The 20,536-nt window shown below is 35.7% G+C and overlaps 1 protein-coding gene across 2 annotated transcripts in view; it reads left to right on the forward strand.

Moving 5' to 3' along the window:
• The window catches only part of LOC106625239 (uncharacterized), a 424,306-nt gene that overhangs the window by 359,204 nt on the left and 44,566 nt on the right, over positions 1–20,536 (forward strand). For both annotated transcript variants that reach the window (XM_070105926.1, XM_036361284.2), the window contains exons 6-8: positions 12,884–13,024; positions 13,887–14,018; positions 15,440–15,537. In XM_070105926.1, the coding sequence (XP_069962027.1) occupies positions 12,884–13,024; positions 13,887–14,018; positions 15,440–15,537 (371 nt within the window). The remainder of the gene's footprint in view (positions 1–12,883; positions 13,025–13,886; positions 14,019–15,439; positions 15,538–20,536) is intronic.

Raw genomic sequence — 20,536 nt, forward strand, 5'->3', positions numbered from 1 at the left:
TTCGCTCGCAGCTGTGTAACGCCGCCGGCATAAACCCTCTCAGGCGTTGCACTGGCACTCGCTGGAAAATTGAATCAAATGCGTTTGCCACGCGCAAAAATAGAATAACGGCAAGTATCTATTGCACTTGCCTTTGCGTAACTGCTGCAAGCATTTTCTGCATGCAAATGACTTCTGCCCGCTGTGCGCTTTGTGCAAAAGTCGGCGCATGAATTTATTAGCAGCTTTCCCTATTCAAATTTCCACTATTCTACTATCTCTGTGTTGTGGATATACCAAGCTTCACTTGGTGTTAAAATTGTGATTTGAAGTGTGAAAATATTTTAATTGTCAGATACTTTTAACACACGCCATCTTATTAACTGTAATTGTGAAATAGACTTACATATTAAGGTGATCCTCAATCAAAACTAAATAAATGATTTAGAAAGTTTCACTCGCTAACAAATATAGTTATTAACTGTCTTCGATTCACCAAGACACGAAAAAAGCGAACCGAACAAGCTATACGAAATGTACAAACAAATAGGCAGCACATGCGGTGCAACTCTGCGATAACATAACCTATGATGCATTCACAATGGTTTTGTGACTCTTTCTTTTGTGGAGAATTATTTCTTCCCTGTCAAAAAGCGCCTTTGTTTGGCTTTCTATAAGCAATTTTATTTGTTAATTAAGTCTTAGGTTTCTAAAATAAAAAAATGTAATTTTTGACATTCATTTGAGCCATTCACAACAGTAAATCTGGTAAAAAATATGAAAACCAAAGCTTGGTAGCATTAAAGATAGCGGTTATGTCACGTTAATAAGGAACCCAGATACTTTCGTGTACGAATTCAATTCGATCACTTTTTTGTTCTATTCCATTTAGATTTTTTAACAAGAAAGCTGCGCGGAAAGATTGCAAACAGAGAAATAGTGAATCGCAGACAGCTATTATCAAGGTTAAAGCTACTTTAACATCGATTGAAGTCAGTAATTGAGAGCCGACAGGCCGTTTGGTTGCATCACGTTAAACACCACTCGTAAGCAAAGACTTTCTCAACTAGCTTAGAGCTAGGTCTTTGAAATTCTTATCAATTTAAAGAGAGATATACATTAAGACCAGAAAGTTTCCGGAAATCGTTTACGACGAACGTTTTCGCGCAAACGCCGCAACACGCTCCAATAATAATACTCTTTATTGACTGTCTGTCCCGTTGTAACGAATTCATGATGAACCAAACAGCGAATATAGAAAAAAAATAATTTCCGGAAACTTTCTGGTTTAACAGAGAAATACTGTGCTACAGAGTATTATAAACGATTTTAAGACCAAAAACTCGTTCAATACCATCGATCAACCACCGTATTTGGCCACAAGCGACTTTTTTTGTTTCCAAAACTCAAGTTACCACTCCGTGGAATCCGTTTCAACTCGATTAAGGCCGTAAATGAAAATTCGCAGATGGAACTATACTATATGCTATAGTGATCCAACCTTCACAAATATTTGGAAGATTGCAGCATTATCTTAGTCAACAATCCATGTCAAATTTCTTGAAGATATCTCGTCAAATGAAAAGACTTTCCATACAAGCACTTGATTCCGATACTTCAGTTTGTATGGCAGCTATATGCAATAGTGCTCAGATATCGGCTGTTCCAACAAATGAGCAGTTTCTTGGGGAAAAAAGAATGTGAGCGCAATTTCAGATCGATATGTCAAAAACTGAAGAAGTATTTTGCGTATATACAGAGAGACATGGTTAAATCGACTCCGTTGGTCACACTGATAATTTATATATATACTTTAGAGTCTTTTGATGTTTCCTTTTGGGTGTTACAAACATCGTGACAAACTTAATATACCCTGTTCAAACGATATATAATTCTCTCAAAGAGAACCGTAAAATGTTTAAGAAATATTTTCAAAACAAATGGAAACACACATGAGTTCTTCAATATAATGCTCACTTAATGGAGTGAAAAGCACTAACTGACTGCCTAACTGAATTACACGTCAATGTACGTACAATCTCTCTCACACATTATTGTGGTTCTGAAGCGAAATGCCACATCCGAATTTGTGTTTATTGAAAACTTTGAAAATTTCGGTTCGTTGTCACGTTGTCATACAGACGCCATGCGCGGTTGGTCTTGTCTGAATGACTCACATATGCCGAGGTTGTGTGTGTGTGTGTGCGATGTAATGACCATGAATGTAATGTTTATTGGACTTTTACACAACTACTAAGCAACATAATAATCATATTTTTTGTCAAAGTTGGATCATGACATAAACAACAACACATATACATGCAGGAGCGTGACAACAACAAAAAGCGTAAAACTAAATAAAAGTAAATAAAAAAGCACAAAATAAGCGGCGAAAACAAAAGAGTGAATAACTGAAAGAAAAATGCAGAAGAATATCAAATGTTTTTCAACTTTTTATGGATGCTGAACAAAGCGCGCGCTTGCGAGAGAGGACAGCGTTAACGGGTGCTCTGGACCGCCATAATGCCGAAAATCTCCAACACACCCACACGCGCAGTGACGGAAGCGGACAGTTAGATTCTGTAGCTCCACTCTGGCGCTAAGCGTCGCACGAGTATGAATTTCATTGCGAAACTCTTGCTCATTTCCTCCTTGGCTCTTCATTCTCCGTGTTATTTCTGCTTTGTGCTGCCGGACTTTTTATGAGTAGCGTAAATTACTTTCAGTTTGTGCACTGATGATGAAAAAATAATGTCGGCGGGCAACAAAAGTTTTTGCGCTATAGGAATTTTTTGGCAACAATGGGGACACAAAATATACACGAGCAAGCGAATACAGCAATAACAAGAACAGCAAGTCAGAGATGAGTACTATAAACAAAAGTAGCGAAAAGATAAAATTATTGTTTAATGATGGCCAAGGATGTGACTGCTGCCGGCAGCACTGGACGAGTGGCGAATCGAACGACCGGACACAGAGCAAACAAAGTTCGGTTAATGTGAAAAAATGCGCATGTATGTATGTGCGTCTGTGTGCGGCATATGGCTCAGTGACGCTGAAAATGATGGGGCAGCGAACTGAACTATAGCGCCGAAAAGGGAATCGAACAAATAAAAACAATGGCAAATGCGGAAAATGCCGAAAATCGTTGTTAAACATTTAAGTAGCAATATTCCGTTACATATTTAATTACTTAAAGCGCTACTTATGTATTCAAGGCAAAGTGGGGGCGCCTTTGTTGATACTCCTGGACTACGGCAAGGAAGTTGCTACTTTGTTTGCGTTAGTTTCTGATAAAGATGCCAAGCAGGGTTGACGACACCACGGCCATTTGGACAATTATATTTTTTTTGTTGTTGTAGCATGCAATTACAACAACAATACATTCAGTCTATATTTTTTGGATCCCTCAGTTGTGATAACTGTTGCTGTTGTTGTTTTTATCGTAAAACAGTCCTATGTGAGCTTTTCGATAACGCAGATCAACTTCCAACAACAATAACAGCAACTTGAGTGCTTTTAGTAACGAATGACTTAGCGTTAGACATTTTCGAACTATTTCTTAAAACCAGTACAAGTACCATATGTTTTTATTGCACAAGCGCACATGGTCAAAAAGCCATTTCAGCTTTTTCCAAAAAATAGCCCATCGCTAGCGAAAGTCTTACTCTGAGGTATGCAAACTTTCTGTGGTTAAAATGTTTCGACTACCGAAAAGTTTAGTTCTCAAAAAGAAGCCTATTTGTTCAAAAAAAATTGTTTTTTGATCAATTTCCTTTTCCCTTGTGGTTTTACAATATTTCCGATATGCAATTTTAAACTCGAAAAATATTCCCCATTCAACATAACCTATTGCCTACCATTCATCGATACTTCTATGCGGTCCTCAAAAAAAATTACTCCAAATTACAAACAAGAACCAAACCAGCATTCCAGTGACTGCAATAAGCACAAGACGGATGTCTAGCAAAAACTTATGAATTACTTAATAAAACAAATACAGAAAAAAAATCAACAAAAAGCACACTTTATTAGCATAACAGCAAAGAAAAAGCAAGAAAGCATCCAACATACGAGCTATCAAACTATGCCAGCAGCAAGCGATAGACACAGACATCAACGACAAAAATATCTCATGAAATATGCAGTCGGATGGACAACGTCTGTGGGGAGTTTGGCAGCGAGTATAGCTGTGCGGTTGCCCTTTGTCAATAATAAAATGCATTCATTTTCCCCAAAGTTGATTCGTCTCAATCGACTTTATGAATATTTACTGCAGAAAAAACTGCGTCGCTGACGGTTCGAGTGGCAGGCGACAGTTGGTTGTTAGAAATAGCAAACTAATGCGGTCACCAGCGAGTCGCCACCCACTAACCACAAGCTGCTGCACGGTCTGGTCATGTCGTTAGCAAAAGACACAAGTTGGAGCAAAACAACAAGAGTTCAAAAGTAAAAAGTCCAATTGATCAAATTTAATGGTTTACTGCTTTGATGACTACTGCGAAAATCACTCAAGCACTTAGCGAGTCAGTGTGGCTGCTTCCAGGACCGCAAGCGAAAACTTCACTAAAAATGTCTATGCGACAAGGACAATATAATAACAACAACAACGCAAAAAATTTACTTTGTTTTGCGCATATTACAAGTAATTTTAGTTGAAAAGTTCTCTCGAATATTTTTTATTGAAATTTGGCGTATCCTTTGTGCATACAATTTTTTCTTCTAAAGTGAAGTGAAGTGGACTAAAGTTTTTAATTTATATTACAAATTGCAAAAAAATTATCTAATAATTATCTAAAGCGAAGTCAGTTATTGTAAGATGTTTGATAGCATTTGATCTTTAATAAAATAATTGAAAAAAATATATTTCGTTTGATATATTTTTCTTTAATCTCCAATTAATTAGGCTAAATTCAATTCAGCAAACAAATAAAAATTTTAATCTTATTATGACTTTGAAAGCTTAGAATCAAGCCAATTTTTAAATTCCTCATGTTTGAGTGAGAGCTTGTTACAGCGAGCAGGACAAGAGAAACAAGTTCTGGGCTACAACGCGGATTAGGCAACATTTCTCAGCCGCTTTTTTCCAAATAGTTTTCAACTGGTCTTGCAATATGAGGCCGAGCGTTATCATGGTACAAAATTATTGCCTCATGTTTAATCGCAATGTCCGGGCGTTTTTGGTAATCGCTCGCTTCAATGTAATGAGTGGTTGTCGGTAGTGTTCTCCTTTCCCGATGAATAAACGACTTCTTTTTGGAGCATTCAAGCAGCATTTCAAATATACAAACTCGTCAATCAATGTCTCTTGGCTTCAATTCATGTGGCACACAATTTTCTTGTCAGCAAAAATACTAAACAAGTCATTAATTACCGCAATCATAACCAAAATTCTTAATTAGTCTTACCTCAGAACATGGAAAAATTTAGTAGAATATTCAAAACTGTTAACACATTTAAGTTTGGTCATACGTTTACTAGTTTGGTTTGCTTATCGGAAATAAATTAAAATTTTTATTTTCAAGTATGGAAACCTTGGTAGGAAGACGTAATAGCTTACCCAGTGCTAGGGGTTTCGAAGAAATGCATTAATATTTTTTTGAACTTAAATAGGAAACTGGTTAAAACTTTTGAAGAATGCTCCTACCTTTTAAACCGATTAACTTTTAGAAGCTAAATTTACATCTAGTCGCTTCTCCAAAACTCTCAAATTAAGAAAATACCTAAGCTCAACAGATAAATGAGTAAAGCAGAACGTATCCTTCAAAAACACGGTTCCTGAAAATATCTTTTAAGGTCAACCCGTGTGACTGTTTCAAAAAATCGATTTGCTTTTGCATAAATTTAATCTAGAGCATATGTAGACTGTGCTGGTAAAGTAATTATCCGAAATTTATTGTACTTGGAAATTTACAGGAGTGAGAAAGTAAAGTCCTAAGAACGCGTAGCCTACACACCTGAATTTTTATACTCTCGCAACCTGTGGCTACAGAGTATAATAGTTTTGTTCACCTAACGGTTGTTTGTATCACCTAAAACTAATCGAGTTAGATATAGGGATATATATAAATGATCAGGATGAAGAGACGAGTTGAAATCCAGGGGACTGTCTGTCCGTCCGTCCGTCCGTCCGTCCGTGCAAGCTCTAACTTGAGTAAAAATTGAGATATCTTTATGAAACTTGGTAGACATGTTTCATGGTACCGTGAGACGGTTGGTATTGCAGATGGGCGTAATCGGACCACTGCCACGCCCACAAAACGCCATTAATCAAAAACAAATAACTTGCCATAACTAAGCTCCGCAATAAGATACAAGACTATTATTTGGTACACAGGATCACATTAGGGAGGGGCATCTGCAGTTAAAACTTTTTTTTAAAAAGTGGGCGTGGTCCCGCCTCTAATAGGTTTAAGGCAGAACTTTGTTTTATGATAAGACAAAACTTTCCACCAAAATTCATTCGAATCGGTGGGGGTCGTGTTCAACTATTTGTCGATTTGACATGGAATGACTAACTTACTTTTTTTGAGTTTTCTGACCTCTACTCAACCCAACTTAAAACAAATTGCAAAAATAATAAACTGTATGTAGAGTTATCTTTTGAAAGGAACAATAGAAAACAGTTATGTATGTACTTGTAGTATGTATGTACATTTCTGTTTCTTCTTCACTTTCAATTTATGACCATTAAAATTCAAAGTTAAAGTACTAACTTTTTGTATAGTTTGGGTTATAAATTTCAGCACTGACAATTTACTGCATGTGAGGGTAAGTTGTTCTTAAATATATGATTTTCCACTACTGCATATTTTAGAATTCATGTTTTTGCTATCGTTTCATTTGTAACTGTATGAATTCCTCAATTTTGCTTACAACATATTTGCGTAATTTTAATTACTGTCGTTATTTATCGTAAACCAGCCAACTGTCGCCTGCTATAGCACATCACACCCACTCAGGCCCCAGCATATGTATAACCCGTTCGGCTTGGTGAAACAACTCTCGGCCTACAAACTACATAAACGAATGCTATTGTGCGCTCCTTTTCGCACTGTTCTCCTGTCTCTCATTCTCTGGCTCCGTTCCTGCCTCGGTCTGTGCAATTTGCTTATTGCTGTTGTTAATTTATGTCAGAATATCCACAAAGTGTCAAGTAGACCATCATTACATCATGTTTATGCAGTTACATGTGTGTGTTGGCTGCTTGATTGTGGTGTAGTTAGTGCTCCTGCAGCACCAGCATACGCGTATGTAATTTTTAAGGTACGCACACACACATTTTAACTCATACTTGTAAGTTTCTGATTTGGGCTACAGCGTTTATGTTGCTGTTGCACTTTTTGTTGTTATTATTTTTGAGTCTTGCTGTTGCGGCTCGGTGTACATTTGCGGCAAATTAACTGTCCGTGCATGTTTTCTCATTCGTTCATTTAGCCACAGACCATAAATCACAGTCGAGTTGTTATCATTTGACGGCAACATATGTTGCAATAATTGCATGCCACGCCCTGTCGTTCCACTCACTAACCGTTCACTCAGTCAGCCCGTCAATGCGTATATATGCACATTTATAAGTATATGGCAAATCATTCTGCAGTCAAAGTTTGAAATTGGCAGCGCAAACACTTGAATTTCCAGCCAGTTGCGAAAGTTTGGAAAGTTAAGTTTTTCAAATATGCAAATTTGCGTCAACTCAAAACTTGAATGAGTTCAACTGCGTGCAGAGCTTTTCACCAAAAATTAAAAAGTCAATTTACTAATGAACGTAGACTGCAGACAACCTGTCTTAATGAGTGCTGGAATACGCCGATATACCTCTAAGTACTCACATTCGCATTTATTTCGTGTCTAGCATTTGTGTGAGGTTGCGTGTTGCCATATTATTTAACATGATTTTCTTTTAAAAGATCAACATACCGCCAACGGTGCTACTGAATGTTCAGTAGACATTGTCGGGCGTGGCCAATCTACAGTTACTAGTGGGGTTTTACTTAGTTTACGGAATGAGTAATAAATTATTTATGTGAGATCATTAAAACTAGTTTCAGATTTATTACATATTTAACTGCTCATGTTTATCGATACTATTCTTAATAATAGTAACTGATTCTCCATTCGTTTCTTATAAATAGAGTTAAAATTTGTTTCACGTTGGCTGTTTTGGAACTAGTAACATAAAAACTAATTATCAACTGGTTTTATATGCCCTCATAAACTACTAGTTTCATTTGAACTGAAGAAAATCTGGTTTTACTTCGACTTGTTGAGCTTGACAGTGTGCACTATTTTTTAATTCAGTATGTTTTGGATCTATCTATAAATACCATATATGTATTCGTACGGTTTGCCACATGATGGCGTAACTAGATAATTATAACATTTTTCAAATATTCCAAACATGTGTCGGAAAATTACTTTCTTTGTGCGCATTTTTCATGTCAGAAATGCTGCTTGAACGCTATAAAATTAAGTTGTTTCTGCATTGGATTCTGACTGTTGATGAAAAATGGATCCGTTACGATAACCATAAACGCAAAAAATCATATATGAAATTTGGTCAACCAATCAAATCATTGGCAAAGCCGAATACTGTCTGTTTCTGGTGGGAGCGAAAGGGTTTGCTACTCGTATATTATGAGCTTCTAAAATCGGGTGAAATCATTAATAAGGAACACTAGACAGTAGCTCATTAAATTGAAGCGAGCGATTACCAAAAACGCCCGAGCCTTGCAACAAAACACGAGGCAATAATTTTCAATCATGACAAAGCTCGGCCTCATATCGCAGGACCAGTTAGAAACTGTTTGGAAAACAGCTGCTGAAAAGTTTGGCTTACGATGTTTTATATTTCAGATCATGACCATTCAGACTACTATTTCGGTCGATGCAGAGCAACGCCACAGGAAGCGATACACATCAGAACAGTGTATCAAAAAGTGTCTTGATTCATTCTTGGTCGCCAAGCGGCGCTGTTGTTTTTTGCGTGAATCCACAAATTTACTAGAAAGAAGAGAAAATGTTATATCTTCAGATGGGTAATATTTTGAATAATACTATTGCACAGTATTTTTGAAAAACAAACCGCCCAAATATAATAGTAGAGTTGTAAACTGTGCCAATTTATTCATTTTGGAAAAATATGTATCAGAGCCTACCGATCCATATTATTAAAAATAACACACTTCTCTTAAATAAACTGATTTACAACTACATAGCGTCATCTGATCAGATTCAGCACTAAATTGGTAAAATAAAGCCAAAACTAGCTTCTTATGGCTTGGTTCAGAACTTTTAACTATGAATTGAATCTAAACTAGCTTGCTACTCTAGAGATTTCGAGTAAAGTATAATATCAGGTGGTTCAAATATTTTTTGAAATCAACTAGTTTATTCTAAGCTAGTTCATAGCTGGTTACAGACAAACTATTATTAAACCAATTCGAAGATCTGTAGTTGAAAGCCAAAGTAAAAAAAAAAACGCGTACAAGCCTTATTTTAATAGTAGCAACACAAAACTTCCTTGTATTGGTTGGTGGCTGCAGCAACTTTTCACTCATTGCAATCAATTTTCGCGCTTCGAATATTTTTGGCATTTGCACACACACACATACACTTTCAACACATGTGGCATGCATGCAAGTATGTGTATAAGTATTATTGCGGCCGCTAATTGTTGTTGAACAATAATGTATTTCATGCAACAGACCACAATTTCGGAAGTTACCACGCAAATGGTCGGTTTTGTTATTGGGTTTCACTTATTAGTGCTGTTTATTTGATGCTACAAGTACATGTACACAAATTTGATTTAATGTTATTGACTTTTCACTTTACAAAATCAAATGGAAATTCATTTTAATTATGATTTTCATTTGCCAATGCGGTTTAATACAGTTCGCCGCATTTAAGGTGGTGTACCCGCTTTCGCCATGTTTGCGGAATTGTTTGTGTGGAGATATTGTTGTTAGTACTTTGTGTTTTTGTTTAGTTTTGTGTACGTGTCTATAATTTAAGTAACTTTTACTAAAAACTTTAAACGGATGTAGAGTTTTCAGCAGGCTTGGTATCGAGAAGGGCAAATTTCTAAAAATTTCAAATTTTAAAAAATATAAATATGCTTTCAATGCTTACGCAAAAGCGTTTGAGAAAAGTGCTCCTCTGTGATTTTCTTTTCTCTTAGAGATCAACCTGTGCACCCATGGCGTATGAGTAACCCAATACAAAGGAAAAATTAAAAGTTTTCTAAAGCTAAACATTTTTTTTTCAGCGTTCTTTTTAACAACATAATAAATAAATTTCTTAAACCATAACTGAGAGGCTAATTCATTAATTTTCTTGCATAGTTCCAACGCTTCAGTCTTCTATAACTTTCTTTCTTCTATTATACCACAAGCAAGGCCTCTGCTGACTTGCTCCATCAGCTTCACATAAACTTTTCTATTATCTCTAAGCCAATGCAAAATTTCCATAATTTTGTCTACTCACACAACAATGAAGTAAAAATCTATTTATTTGCACTTTTTTCCTGTCATAAAACTTTGCCTTGTCTCGACTGCGGCATGTTCGGCAATGTGGTCTACGCTACTTTTCTTTCTCTCTTCTTTTCTAACACAACTACTTTGGTCCTTAGGGGAAAATCGCAGATTTAGATGGGTTAGTTTCACAATATCAAGTGAAGTAAAATTGCAAAACAAAAGAAAGCGAGCAAAAGAGCAAACCGCATACGAGTACGTAGCGAACTAGTGCAGCAGCGAAGCGCACAGATTGGCAGCGTCAAGCTGGCAGCGTGGCTGGTCGGTGGTATCATGTGACTATGGAAGACTAAAACCTAAAATTGAAAATATTTCGAGGAATTTGTAAATTATCATGTCGTAAATGTTGGATAAGCGCTAATACAAATAAACGCATATGATCCCGCAGACGATAATACATGCATGTGTGTAAGTGTAAGTGTATGTGTGCGCATATTGCTTGCTTGAAAAGTGATTGGCGTGCACATGTAAAGCGGCGTGGTTGCCTGACAACATGTCGGTATATTAGAAATTACATTAAATTTCAATATACATACGCTCATATATATATGTATTTGCGTACGCTTATATATATTATGTGTCTGTGTATGTATATTCAGTTTGTGCAAAACCATTGCAGTGTAAAACATCATCACTCAGCAAGACTTCAGTTGTCATAAGCAGCACAGCACTTTATAATAGCAAATAATGCACATACACTCACACACACACACAAACACACTGCTTCTCTATTTCGTTACCCCGAATATTTTACGCACCCTGTTGGAAGCCTGCAACTTTGTTGTTTCTTAAGGAAATAAAAACTTCTTCCAAACCCGAAATTAAAAATATCACAGATTAATATTTTGTTGGCATTTACCATAAAGTATTTAATGATGCTATACTTTTTCAATACCTCACGTTAAACCTGCACAGCTTTGCACTCACTATGACTATAGAGGAATCTTTAAGTTTTTCTCTTTTATTGAAATTATATTTAGCTCAATTTTAGCTGATACATTTGTATAGTAAAACATAATATATAATTAAAATACTTCCACTGAAAAAGTAATTTATTCCTCAAAAATTGCTTATAAAGCTGTAACTAATTATTCAGTGATTGGGTAAGGTGTAAAACCTCGCTATAAATGCCTACATGGCTAAATGTAGGCAACGTTTCATTTTAATGTCTTCGGTAGAAGTTCTCTTAGTTATCTGAAATAACATATTTCTGTGGTGTGACTACTAAATAAGGTAGCAAATTATGCCTTAAGCTTTTAATAAGTTTTTTTGCAATTAATAAGTTTTTTTGCCTTAAACATGGTTTATTAGATATTCCATGATATATTTTTATGCTGCTGTATGTTTTTACTTCTCAATTTTAAATGTTTCTATATATTTAATTAATACTTTCAAAACAGCTGGTATATTTTTACTATAATAAGGTGTGAAACTTCGCTAATCTTGTGTGCCGTAATGCATGCAACGTTTTTTCGCTTTATGCTGTATGACATATAAATTAGTTTAGCCCTAAAAGAACGTAATCTTAGGGTAACCAGGTAATAACATAATAAAATAAGGCGAATCTCTTAAAATATGTATCTCTAAAGAAAACTAATTAAAAATTAGTCGAATATAGATGCCTAGTATTGTTAATGCATACATATTGCCATAGAAGTATGCCATCACTTTAAACCTCAAATAGGTCAAACATTTTTCCAGTTTCCATTTACATAACCCCACCGATACCGTTATGCAAAAATATTAGTAATTTACATGAAATTGCAGGAATTGTTAAACGGCTGTACTGGGGTTTACATTTCCCTTAAATCTTAATTTGAAAACAGTTGTAAAATAATTTTACCCGCAAACAAACAGCTGCACACACATACAAACTACGCTACCAATATACACATCTATTTATATAGTATATATATGTGTGTATGTTGTGAATTTATGTGGGCCGGAAACAATATTGCCTTTAATGCAAACGACTTTTGCGGCAAAACCTTTAGTTGCGTTTCGAAATTCCCAAACATTGAATTAAATTGCTGTCTATGGAAGACCTGCTGACCATAATAATTTCAAATAGCAACAACACAAATGAAATGTAAATGCACGCATTTGTATTTATCTGGACTTGGCTCGGAATGTGACCAGTGTCATCGCCACACTCGACCGCCTCCCTTTCCATTTGATTTGCTTTGGCTGAGACTGCAGACACACACATATACACACAGGAAAATGCTGTTGCGTATGCGCCATGACATCCTGTTGCGTTGTGTTGCTCTACTTATTTGCTGTCTTTTGCTTATACTTGCCTATTTTGCATATTTCTAATGTTATTTTCTCGTTCTGCTTGTGTATTTTCATGCTCTGCCATCGCACAGTGCCACCAAGGATCCATCACATTAGCACCGGCGGACATTTGCAAGTCAAAAAGGGCTCGTCGGTGCGTATTGAGTGTTCGGCCTCCGGTAATCCGACGCCGAACGTAACTTGGAGTCGTAAGAATAATATTTTGCCCAACGGTAAGATTTGAATAAGTTACAAAACATTTTAAATAAACACTCTTTGCGTAGTAACCTTCCTACCACCACAGTTCCTGTATTATGTTTGTGCTTCCATTCTTTCTCCCTCAGTTTGTGAATAATTTTTTCTTTATAGTTTATAGTTTAAGTAAAAATTTTAGGAACTTTTGTTTCAGTTTGTTTTTTGTTTTATTATTTTATTTTTGTAACTTAATTTTTATTTTATTATTTGTGTTTTTTGTTATTTAAATTTTCTGTTTCCTGTGTACACATTCACGCATTTCCACCTGTGCATAAACCTTGAATATCCTCACCATCGCTCTGTGCTTCAGCAGAGCTGCTGCATTTATCAAAAAAGTAAATAAATAACGACAGAATATAAATGTAAGTAAGAAATATGTGGCACAACGCCTAAAAGCACACTTCGTCTGTCATATTTATGTAGAAAGCGCAGTGATGTCAGTTGATTTAATTAAAAGTGCCATTCAATTTTATTGACTCACATTCTCGCAGCTCCATTGGTGCATTGTTGTTGTTTGTTTTGTACTCACACTGCCCGCATGCATTTTACGCTCAACTTCTGGTTTTCTGCATTTTTTTTAATTTTATTTAATTTATTTCATCTTTAATACTATTTTTTTTTTTTTTTTTTAATTTAATTTTTTTACTTCAACAGCTTGCCATGCCACATTCTGCAATTCCAGCATCCTTCGTATATCGACCACTTCCTTTTTCGTGGTATATTTCCTCCTACTCCACGTCCTCTCATCATTCAATCACTCAGTTATTCCATCACTGCAGTAAATTTATTTTATTCACATGTCCCGTTTTTTATATTGCTTTTCCCGATTTTCTCCAACAGGCGAGGAGAAGCTACACTCGCACATCCTGTCGATTGAGAACGTGGACCGGCACAAGGGCGGTGTCTACATTTGCACAGCCAACAACGGCGTCGGTCAACCGGCATCCAGTCAAGTCGTCCTGCATGTCCTATGTAAGTAGCGAAACCAAAGAGCAGAACAAAATCGCTTTTAATAAATATTGTACAATATAATGTAGTGAGGACAAAAAGAACATGAGAGAAAAATCGAAACAGTAAAGTATCAGGCCGGCATGTGGTTAAATACTCACCGTCGAACGAGTACAAATGAAAAGTGCTCCTATTTATTTATGCGCTCTTGTATGCAGAGGTTCGTTATGCGTTTACGCATACTTGCCGTCCAAGCGATATTATGGAGGTCTGTGTAAACGTCTCTGCTTATGCTTGTGTAAATACTTTGCTCTTTAGCAGCACTGCTTTCGAGTGAGTGCTGTCAGTTAAATGCGATTAGCGAATTCGTCCGATAAGATTGGTAAAGTTAAACTATTACTAAAAATGTAATGAAAAACAACCTGACGTGTAGTATACTTTAAAGAATGTGTTTCGTTTTTAAATAGCTTCTCGAACTAACAAGTTTAGAACAGATATATAGAAATTGAGACAGAAAGATTACAATATATATATAATATATATAAAGATAGAAAGGTAATTTTAGATAAAGAGTGGCAGATAAATACAATAATGGAGATAGAAAAATATAAGAAATAACGTAAACTTTGGTTGCAGTTTAATACTCCTTCTAAATACAAAAGATTAAATAGACGAATGAAACATAATCCGTGCCAAATTTCGTGACGATATCTTGTCAAATAAAAAAATTTGCCGTAGAAGGACCTGATTTTAATCGTTCAGTTTTTATGCCAGCCTTATGCTATAGTGGTCCGATATCGGCGATTCCGAAAAATCAGCAGCTGCTTGAGGAGAAAATAACGTGTGCAAAATTTGTCAAAAAGTTACAATAATTAAGGGACTAGTTCGCATATATACAGATGGACAGACGGACAAGGCTAAGTCGACTTATCTCGTCACGCTGAATCATTATATATATATATACTTTTTAGGGTCTCCGACTTTTCCTTTTGGGTGTTACAAATAAAACAATGATGGTTAAGACCGACATTGATATTGAAGTTTTTGGTATGTTAAGTTTGAGACTAAGCTTGAGAAGGAGTTAGGAATGATGTTTAAGTTTAATATGGGTACATATTTATAGGAGTTAAGTATGGACTATTTCATGTTATTGTAAAAGAATAAAATATAATATATGAAATGGATGAGCTTAAGATTAAGGTTGAGGTTAATATTGAGATTAAGATTGATGTGGCGGTTACGGTTGAGGTTGAAGTAAAAGTAAGAAAATGTGTTTCTATTAAACACAAAACTAAAGGTTTAGTATGAAGGAATTTAAATATAAAACAATGAAGTCCCATTTCATTTAAAGCACCAATAATAATAATATATTCCTTTTTTTAAATTTCTTTTTCTGCTGTTTACAAATCTGCCAGAAGATATTTATATTAATTATTCATTTTCAGATCCACCTGAGATATCCGTTGAGCGTCCTATAGTCTTCTCCGGTGAAGGACACGAAGCAATGCTGGTCTGCATAGTCCATGGGGAAACACAACCTGAGGTATATTCCACTTTAAATTATTAATATAATGAAACCACATAAAATGTTTTTATAAGATAATTGGAAAGAGTGTTTGTGTTAAAAAACAAAACTCTGAAAACTAAAACTCCCTAAACACTTAACACCAAATAGTCACCACATATCATTTCAGGCTCCTTAGCAAAATTAAATGCGCCCCGCGAGCTCATTAGTGAGCGTGACAGTTAGTTGATGGAATTCGTTGTCAATATGCCCGACCACTTTCCGAATCTAAATGGTTGTTTGCTTATACGAGGTTTATGTTTATTAGTTGTTTTTATTTCTTTTGCGATTTTATTTTAAAAATTTATTTATAAATATATGTGTATGTGTGGTTGTATGCGTTTGGGTGTGGGCTACGCTGGAAATCATCATTTCGAAATTGATATTTACGAGCGTGTATGCGGTCAATGCACAAAAGCGTGCATCCGAGAGTCATACAACTGTCATGAAAATAAATACTCGCCGCAATACTAACACAAATGCAAGCACCGAGACACACATACATGCACACGCCATTCGCGCGGTTACAGCGAAAGTGTGGAAAAATAATTGCGTTGGGCGGCAATACCCTAACCAAGAACAACAACAAAAACAACAAAAAACAAAAAATAAATAAATGTCAATTGACGAAATTATATGAGTGAAAGGCAACTCGCTTGCTGAAAACTGGCATTTCTATGGAAATTATTATGCACACTAAATCCCCTGCTCAGTCAACCGGGAAAGCTATGCGCGCCATCATTCGCCATTTTCACTTTATTAGCGCGTTTTTCTCTGAATCACTTTAGTCTGTAGCGTCGTATATGTGTGTGTGTGTTTGCATTCTATTTTGCACTTTCCATTTGCGCGCTGCTGTCATTACGCGCTCACAAATGTTTTATTTTTGCTGGGTCACATTGGGTGTGGCGGCACTTCTGTTGCTGCTTCGTTGCAGAAAACAACATTTCCCCATGCAATTTGTACATTTGCCTTCACTCGACTATTCATTGCACTGCATTGACTCATTCGTTTTTGCTCGCCATGCCCACTTTGCATAACTCTCGTGTTTATTTATGTTAATGATACACAAGCTAGTATACAATGCCATAGTCAACGGTTGAGGGGTTAAGTTGGTATGCGCAAATTATTATATATAAAAATTCTATAGGTACTTTTGTCAAAAATTGCCACCAGTGTATTTCACCTGCTGTAAAGCTTTTGCAGCGAAGCTTTCACAAATTTTCATTTTAAATCAATAACTTATTTTCTAAGAATAAAAAATTTAAAATTATATTTAATTAAATTTCGTTAAATACTTTTACTTTGCATTTATGGCCTTTACCGTAAAATAAACAAAAATTATAAATAAACGAAATTTCTTTTTTTCAGTCTTCTTGCGTGATTTTGCTGGTTTATCGTCAGCGCATTTTTGAAATGAGCACAATTTTAATGAATTCTCACATTTTATATACATATACAATCAGTAACGTGGAAGAATACAAATAAGCATATTAGGGTGCGGCCAAATGATTAACTTTTATTGTAATTACTTAATTCAAAATCTGTTAATTGCTAATATCTACTTCAATATATAACCAAAACAAAATATAATTACTCACAGAATAGAAATTTTGGTATATGGGCGCGCATAGAATTGAATTTAGTTTTACGCTATTTTCGAAACTAGCTTTGAATGCCGAGCTTTCACTAATTTAATGTTTGAAAAGTTATTATGTTATATTGCGAGATTCCATAAAAAATTAAAGCTTTAAGTTTTTGAAGCTTTAACTACTTTCACTGAAAGCTTTTATGATAATTATAATACAATTATACCGCGAGCTTTCATTAAAAAATGAAACTTTAAGCTTACAAAGCTTTAGTTGAAAGTTTTAATAATAATTATAAAAAAATTAGACCCAAGCTTCCATTAAAAATTAAAATTTTAGGTTTTCAAAGCCTTCACCACTTTCATTGAAAGCTTTTATAATAATTTATTTCTTATAATTTCTCTCATCCTAATGCCTGCATATACCAGTTTATATTGTCCAATGTAATGCAACATGGTGAGCATGTTATTTTACCGTTAATTATGTAAATTACCTCAGCGCTAAATTGCATTGCAAACAGCGTGAAAGGTCATGCAAATATTGTGCTTCGCGGCGTTCCCTTGAGCAACGAAAGCAGAATGCATATACATAAATACATCCCATACATAAACGTCGTGTGAAGTCAGGGTAATTTTCAAATGACCCAGACGTAATTTCAGCTGAGTGTCGATGTTAAGGGAAAAGAAAATATTTAGGTACGTAAATATATAATTGTATCTGCTAAGAGAAGAACTCTTTATTCCGTTTTTCAAAGTGAAGAAAGTTTTAAAAAGTGCAGTAATATTAACAATACTTCGATCTTTAGATTTCATTCATCATTTTTCTTCAATTTCTTTCTGCTGTATATTCGAGTTTGAAATTATTGCATTTAGTAGACTTGGACCTCGCTGGCTAGTTCGTAATCATAATATAATTTATTTACTAAAAGTATTGCTATGATAATAGTAAAAATATGAACCTATAAAACTAAAGGCATGCAATTTGAGTTTAAAAGCTCTTAAATTTTGCTTTGCAGCCAACTCTCCTATTGACAACAGAAAACGCTGAACGAGACCCTAAGCGGATTTAATGGAAACTTAGATGGTTCGACGTAATGTCGAATGACCTTTTTTATTTATGACCAATTTTAAACAATTTAAAATTCGAGAACACATTTTTTAATTTGAGAGCTTTTCGCGAATCCCAAATCAGATTTTTTTAGTAAGTTAGTTCTGATTCTTAATAACCATAAAAGTTAGATTATTTAAAAATTTGCGGAGTGACAAAAAACTACATTTTCACCAATTTTGATAAAAATTTTATTATTGTATGCAAAGTACGTTTCTGAGCCGATACAAGCATGCCAACGCTTAATCCAATTTTTCATACACTTTTTGTAAGTCTCAGCTTGGATGACTTTCAGACCCGTCGACTTTCAAATACGCTCAGAAAGTAAGTCAGCATTATTATTCGTTCCAAAAAAGAGAGCAGAGCAGAGCGGCCGACAGTGGCCTTGTGAAGCATCACGAAGAGAATGACTTGTTTGTTTCAGCCTCTGACGTACATAAGAGGCTAAGAGAGAGAGGAATTGTACTTTAGTAGGTAGCCTGCTATATTCATATCCGCTCAACCTAAGAATATATAATATATTTGTAATGAGAGAACTATAAAAACTTTTCCCAAGCTACCACACCTGCCTTAATACAGGTATAGGTAACATGTGATAAAAATATTCGACTTAATTAAAATCGCTTTTTTGATTTGCGATATATCATCAAACCTTTCAAGCCAAGTTGAGTTTGAAAATAATTTACCTCTCATGTTTGATATAATCGTACATATATTATATACATATATATATACTTGTATATTAAAGTACGTGTACTTATTAAGCGATTGTCGATGCATACTCAAGTAATTCCAATTATGAGAGCCGTCTGAAAGCCTCGAAATTAATGACAAATTGGTCAAAAGCACTTAAAAAATGAACAAACACACACATACGCACACTAATCACACACAGACACCAAAAAGCATATGCGCAAAGACTGATGACACACCAGCATTGACGAATTGATGAACACAGCGAGACACACTCGAACATGTCAGTTTACTAAAAACACAAAAACACATTACTACAACAACAACAACAATAATGGCGATGATAATGATTTACCGCACGCTTTCGCACCTACAAAATAGGCCATCAACACCACCAACATTTTGCATTTGCATTGACGAGCGAGATTGACAGCACAATTTGAATTTGCATTCGTTTAGCTCATTTCGGATATGAGCTCGTCAGCCAACGGCTCCTCCCGACCACACATTTAACAGGTGCATCAATACATACACATCTTTTCGTGTGCATGTGTGTGTGTGTGTTTCTGCGGAGTAAATTACTTTGCAAATTAATTTTCAAATTAGAGCAGCGAATAAGCAAATCGATTAAGCAGCCAACACGACGCGTCCGCCGACGATTCCTCAGGGCACCTCGAACTCCCAACAGTGCACGCGCTTAGCAGGTGGTAGAAGGAGCGAGTGTGTGTGCCAACCACCAAGCACACTGCAGAAACGCCAACAGATTCATATGTGGTGTGTGTGTGTGTGTGCGTATGTGAGGCTCCGAGCTATTTTAATATTTTAATGAATTGATGGATTTGCACGTAAATCAACTCGAAAACACTTGAGCAGCCATTCAAAATGAAAATTGTATGAATAAGCGAGTAAGAGTACACACTCAGCACTGCGGTGTGGCGTTGTGCCGAGTACAGTTAGATGTTAGCTGACAAAATGATGGCCTGGCAGACTGGCTGAGCGCTCTGTTGGTTTGTCGGTTGGTTGACAGGCTACCAGCTTGTCGCTTTGATTGATTGACTTGCCGACTTGCATGCTGCCTGGCAGATTTCACCAAAGCAGCGCAGCGTCGGTGCGACATAAAGGTGTTATTATTTTATGCGGCTCGAAAGGCTCATGCTTTTGTATTTGCGTGCTATTGTTGTTGTTGTTGTTGACGAGAATAATCAATGAACTCATATGAATTGCGGCAAGTGCTTACATAAACAATCGTGTTTGTTAGTGTATGGATCTGTGGCATGTTGGTAATAACTCATATATAAATCTTATTTGTTTGAATTTCGTTGATCAAGAGATCCCAAGTCAAGTGTCAAAATCACTTAAAGGTCTATAGTCTACACTTCTAACTGTACATGTGGCAAATGTGACAGATGCGGTTGATACTCAACAGCGCAAACACTTAACAAACTAACACATATACACATGTATGCATGTGACGTTCTGGTGAAGTGGCAGTGTTGCTGGAAAAGTGCTATTAAATATTTGAGCAATTAATAGCTGCGAATTGCAAGCAATTATTATGAGTATGTGTTTGTCTAACATATAACGGTACTCAT

Source organism: Bactrocera oleae, chromosome 2, assembly GCF_042242935.1.
Source record: "Bactrocera oleae isolate idBacOlea1 chromosome 2, idBacOlea1, whole genome shotgun sequence".
Lineage (NCBI taxonomy): Eukaryota > Metazoa > Arthropoda > Insecta > Diptera > Tephritidae > Bactrocera > Bactrocera oleae.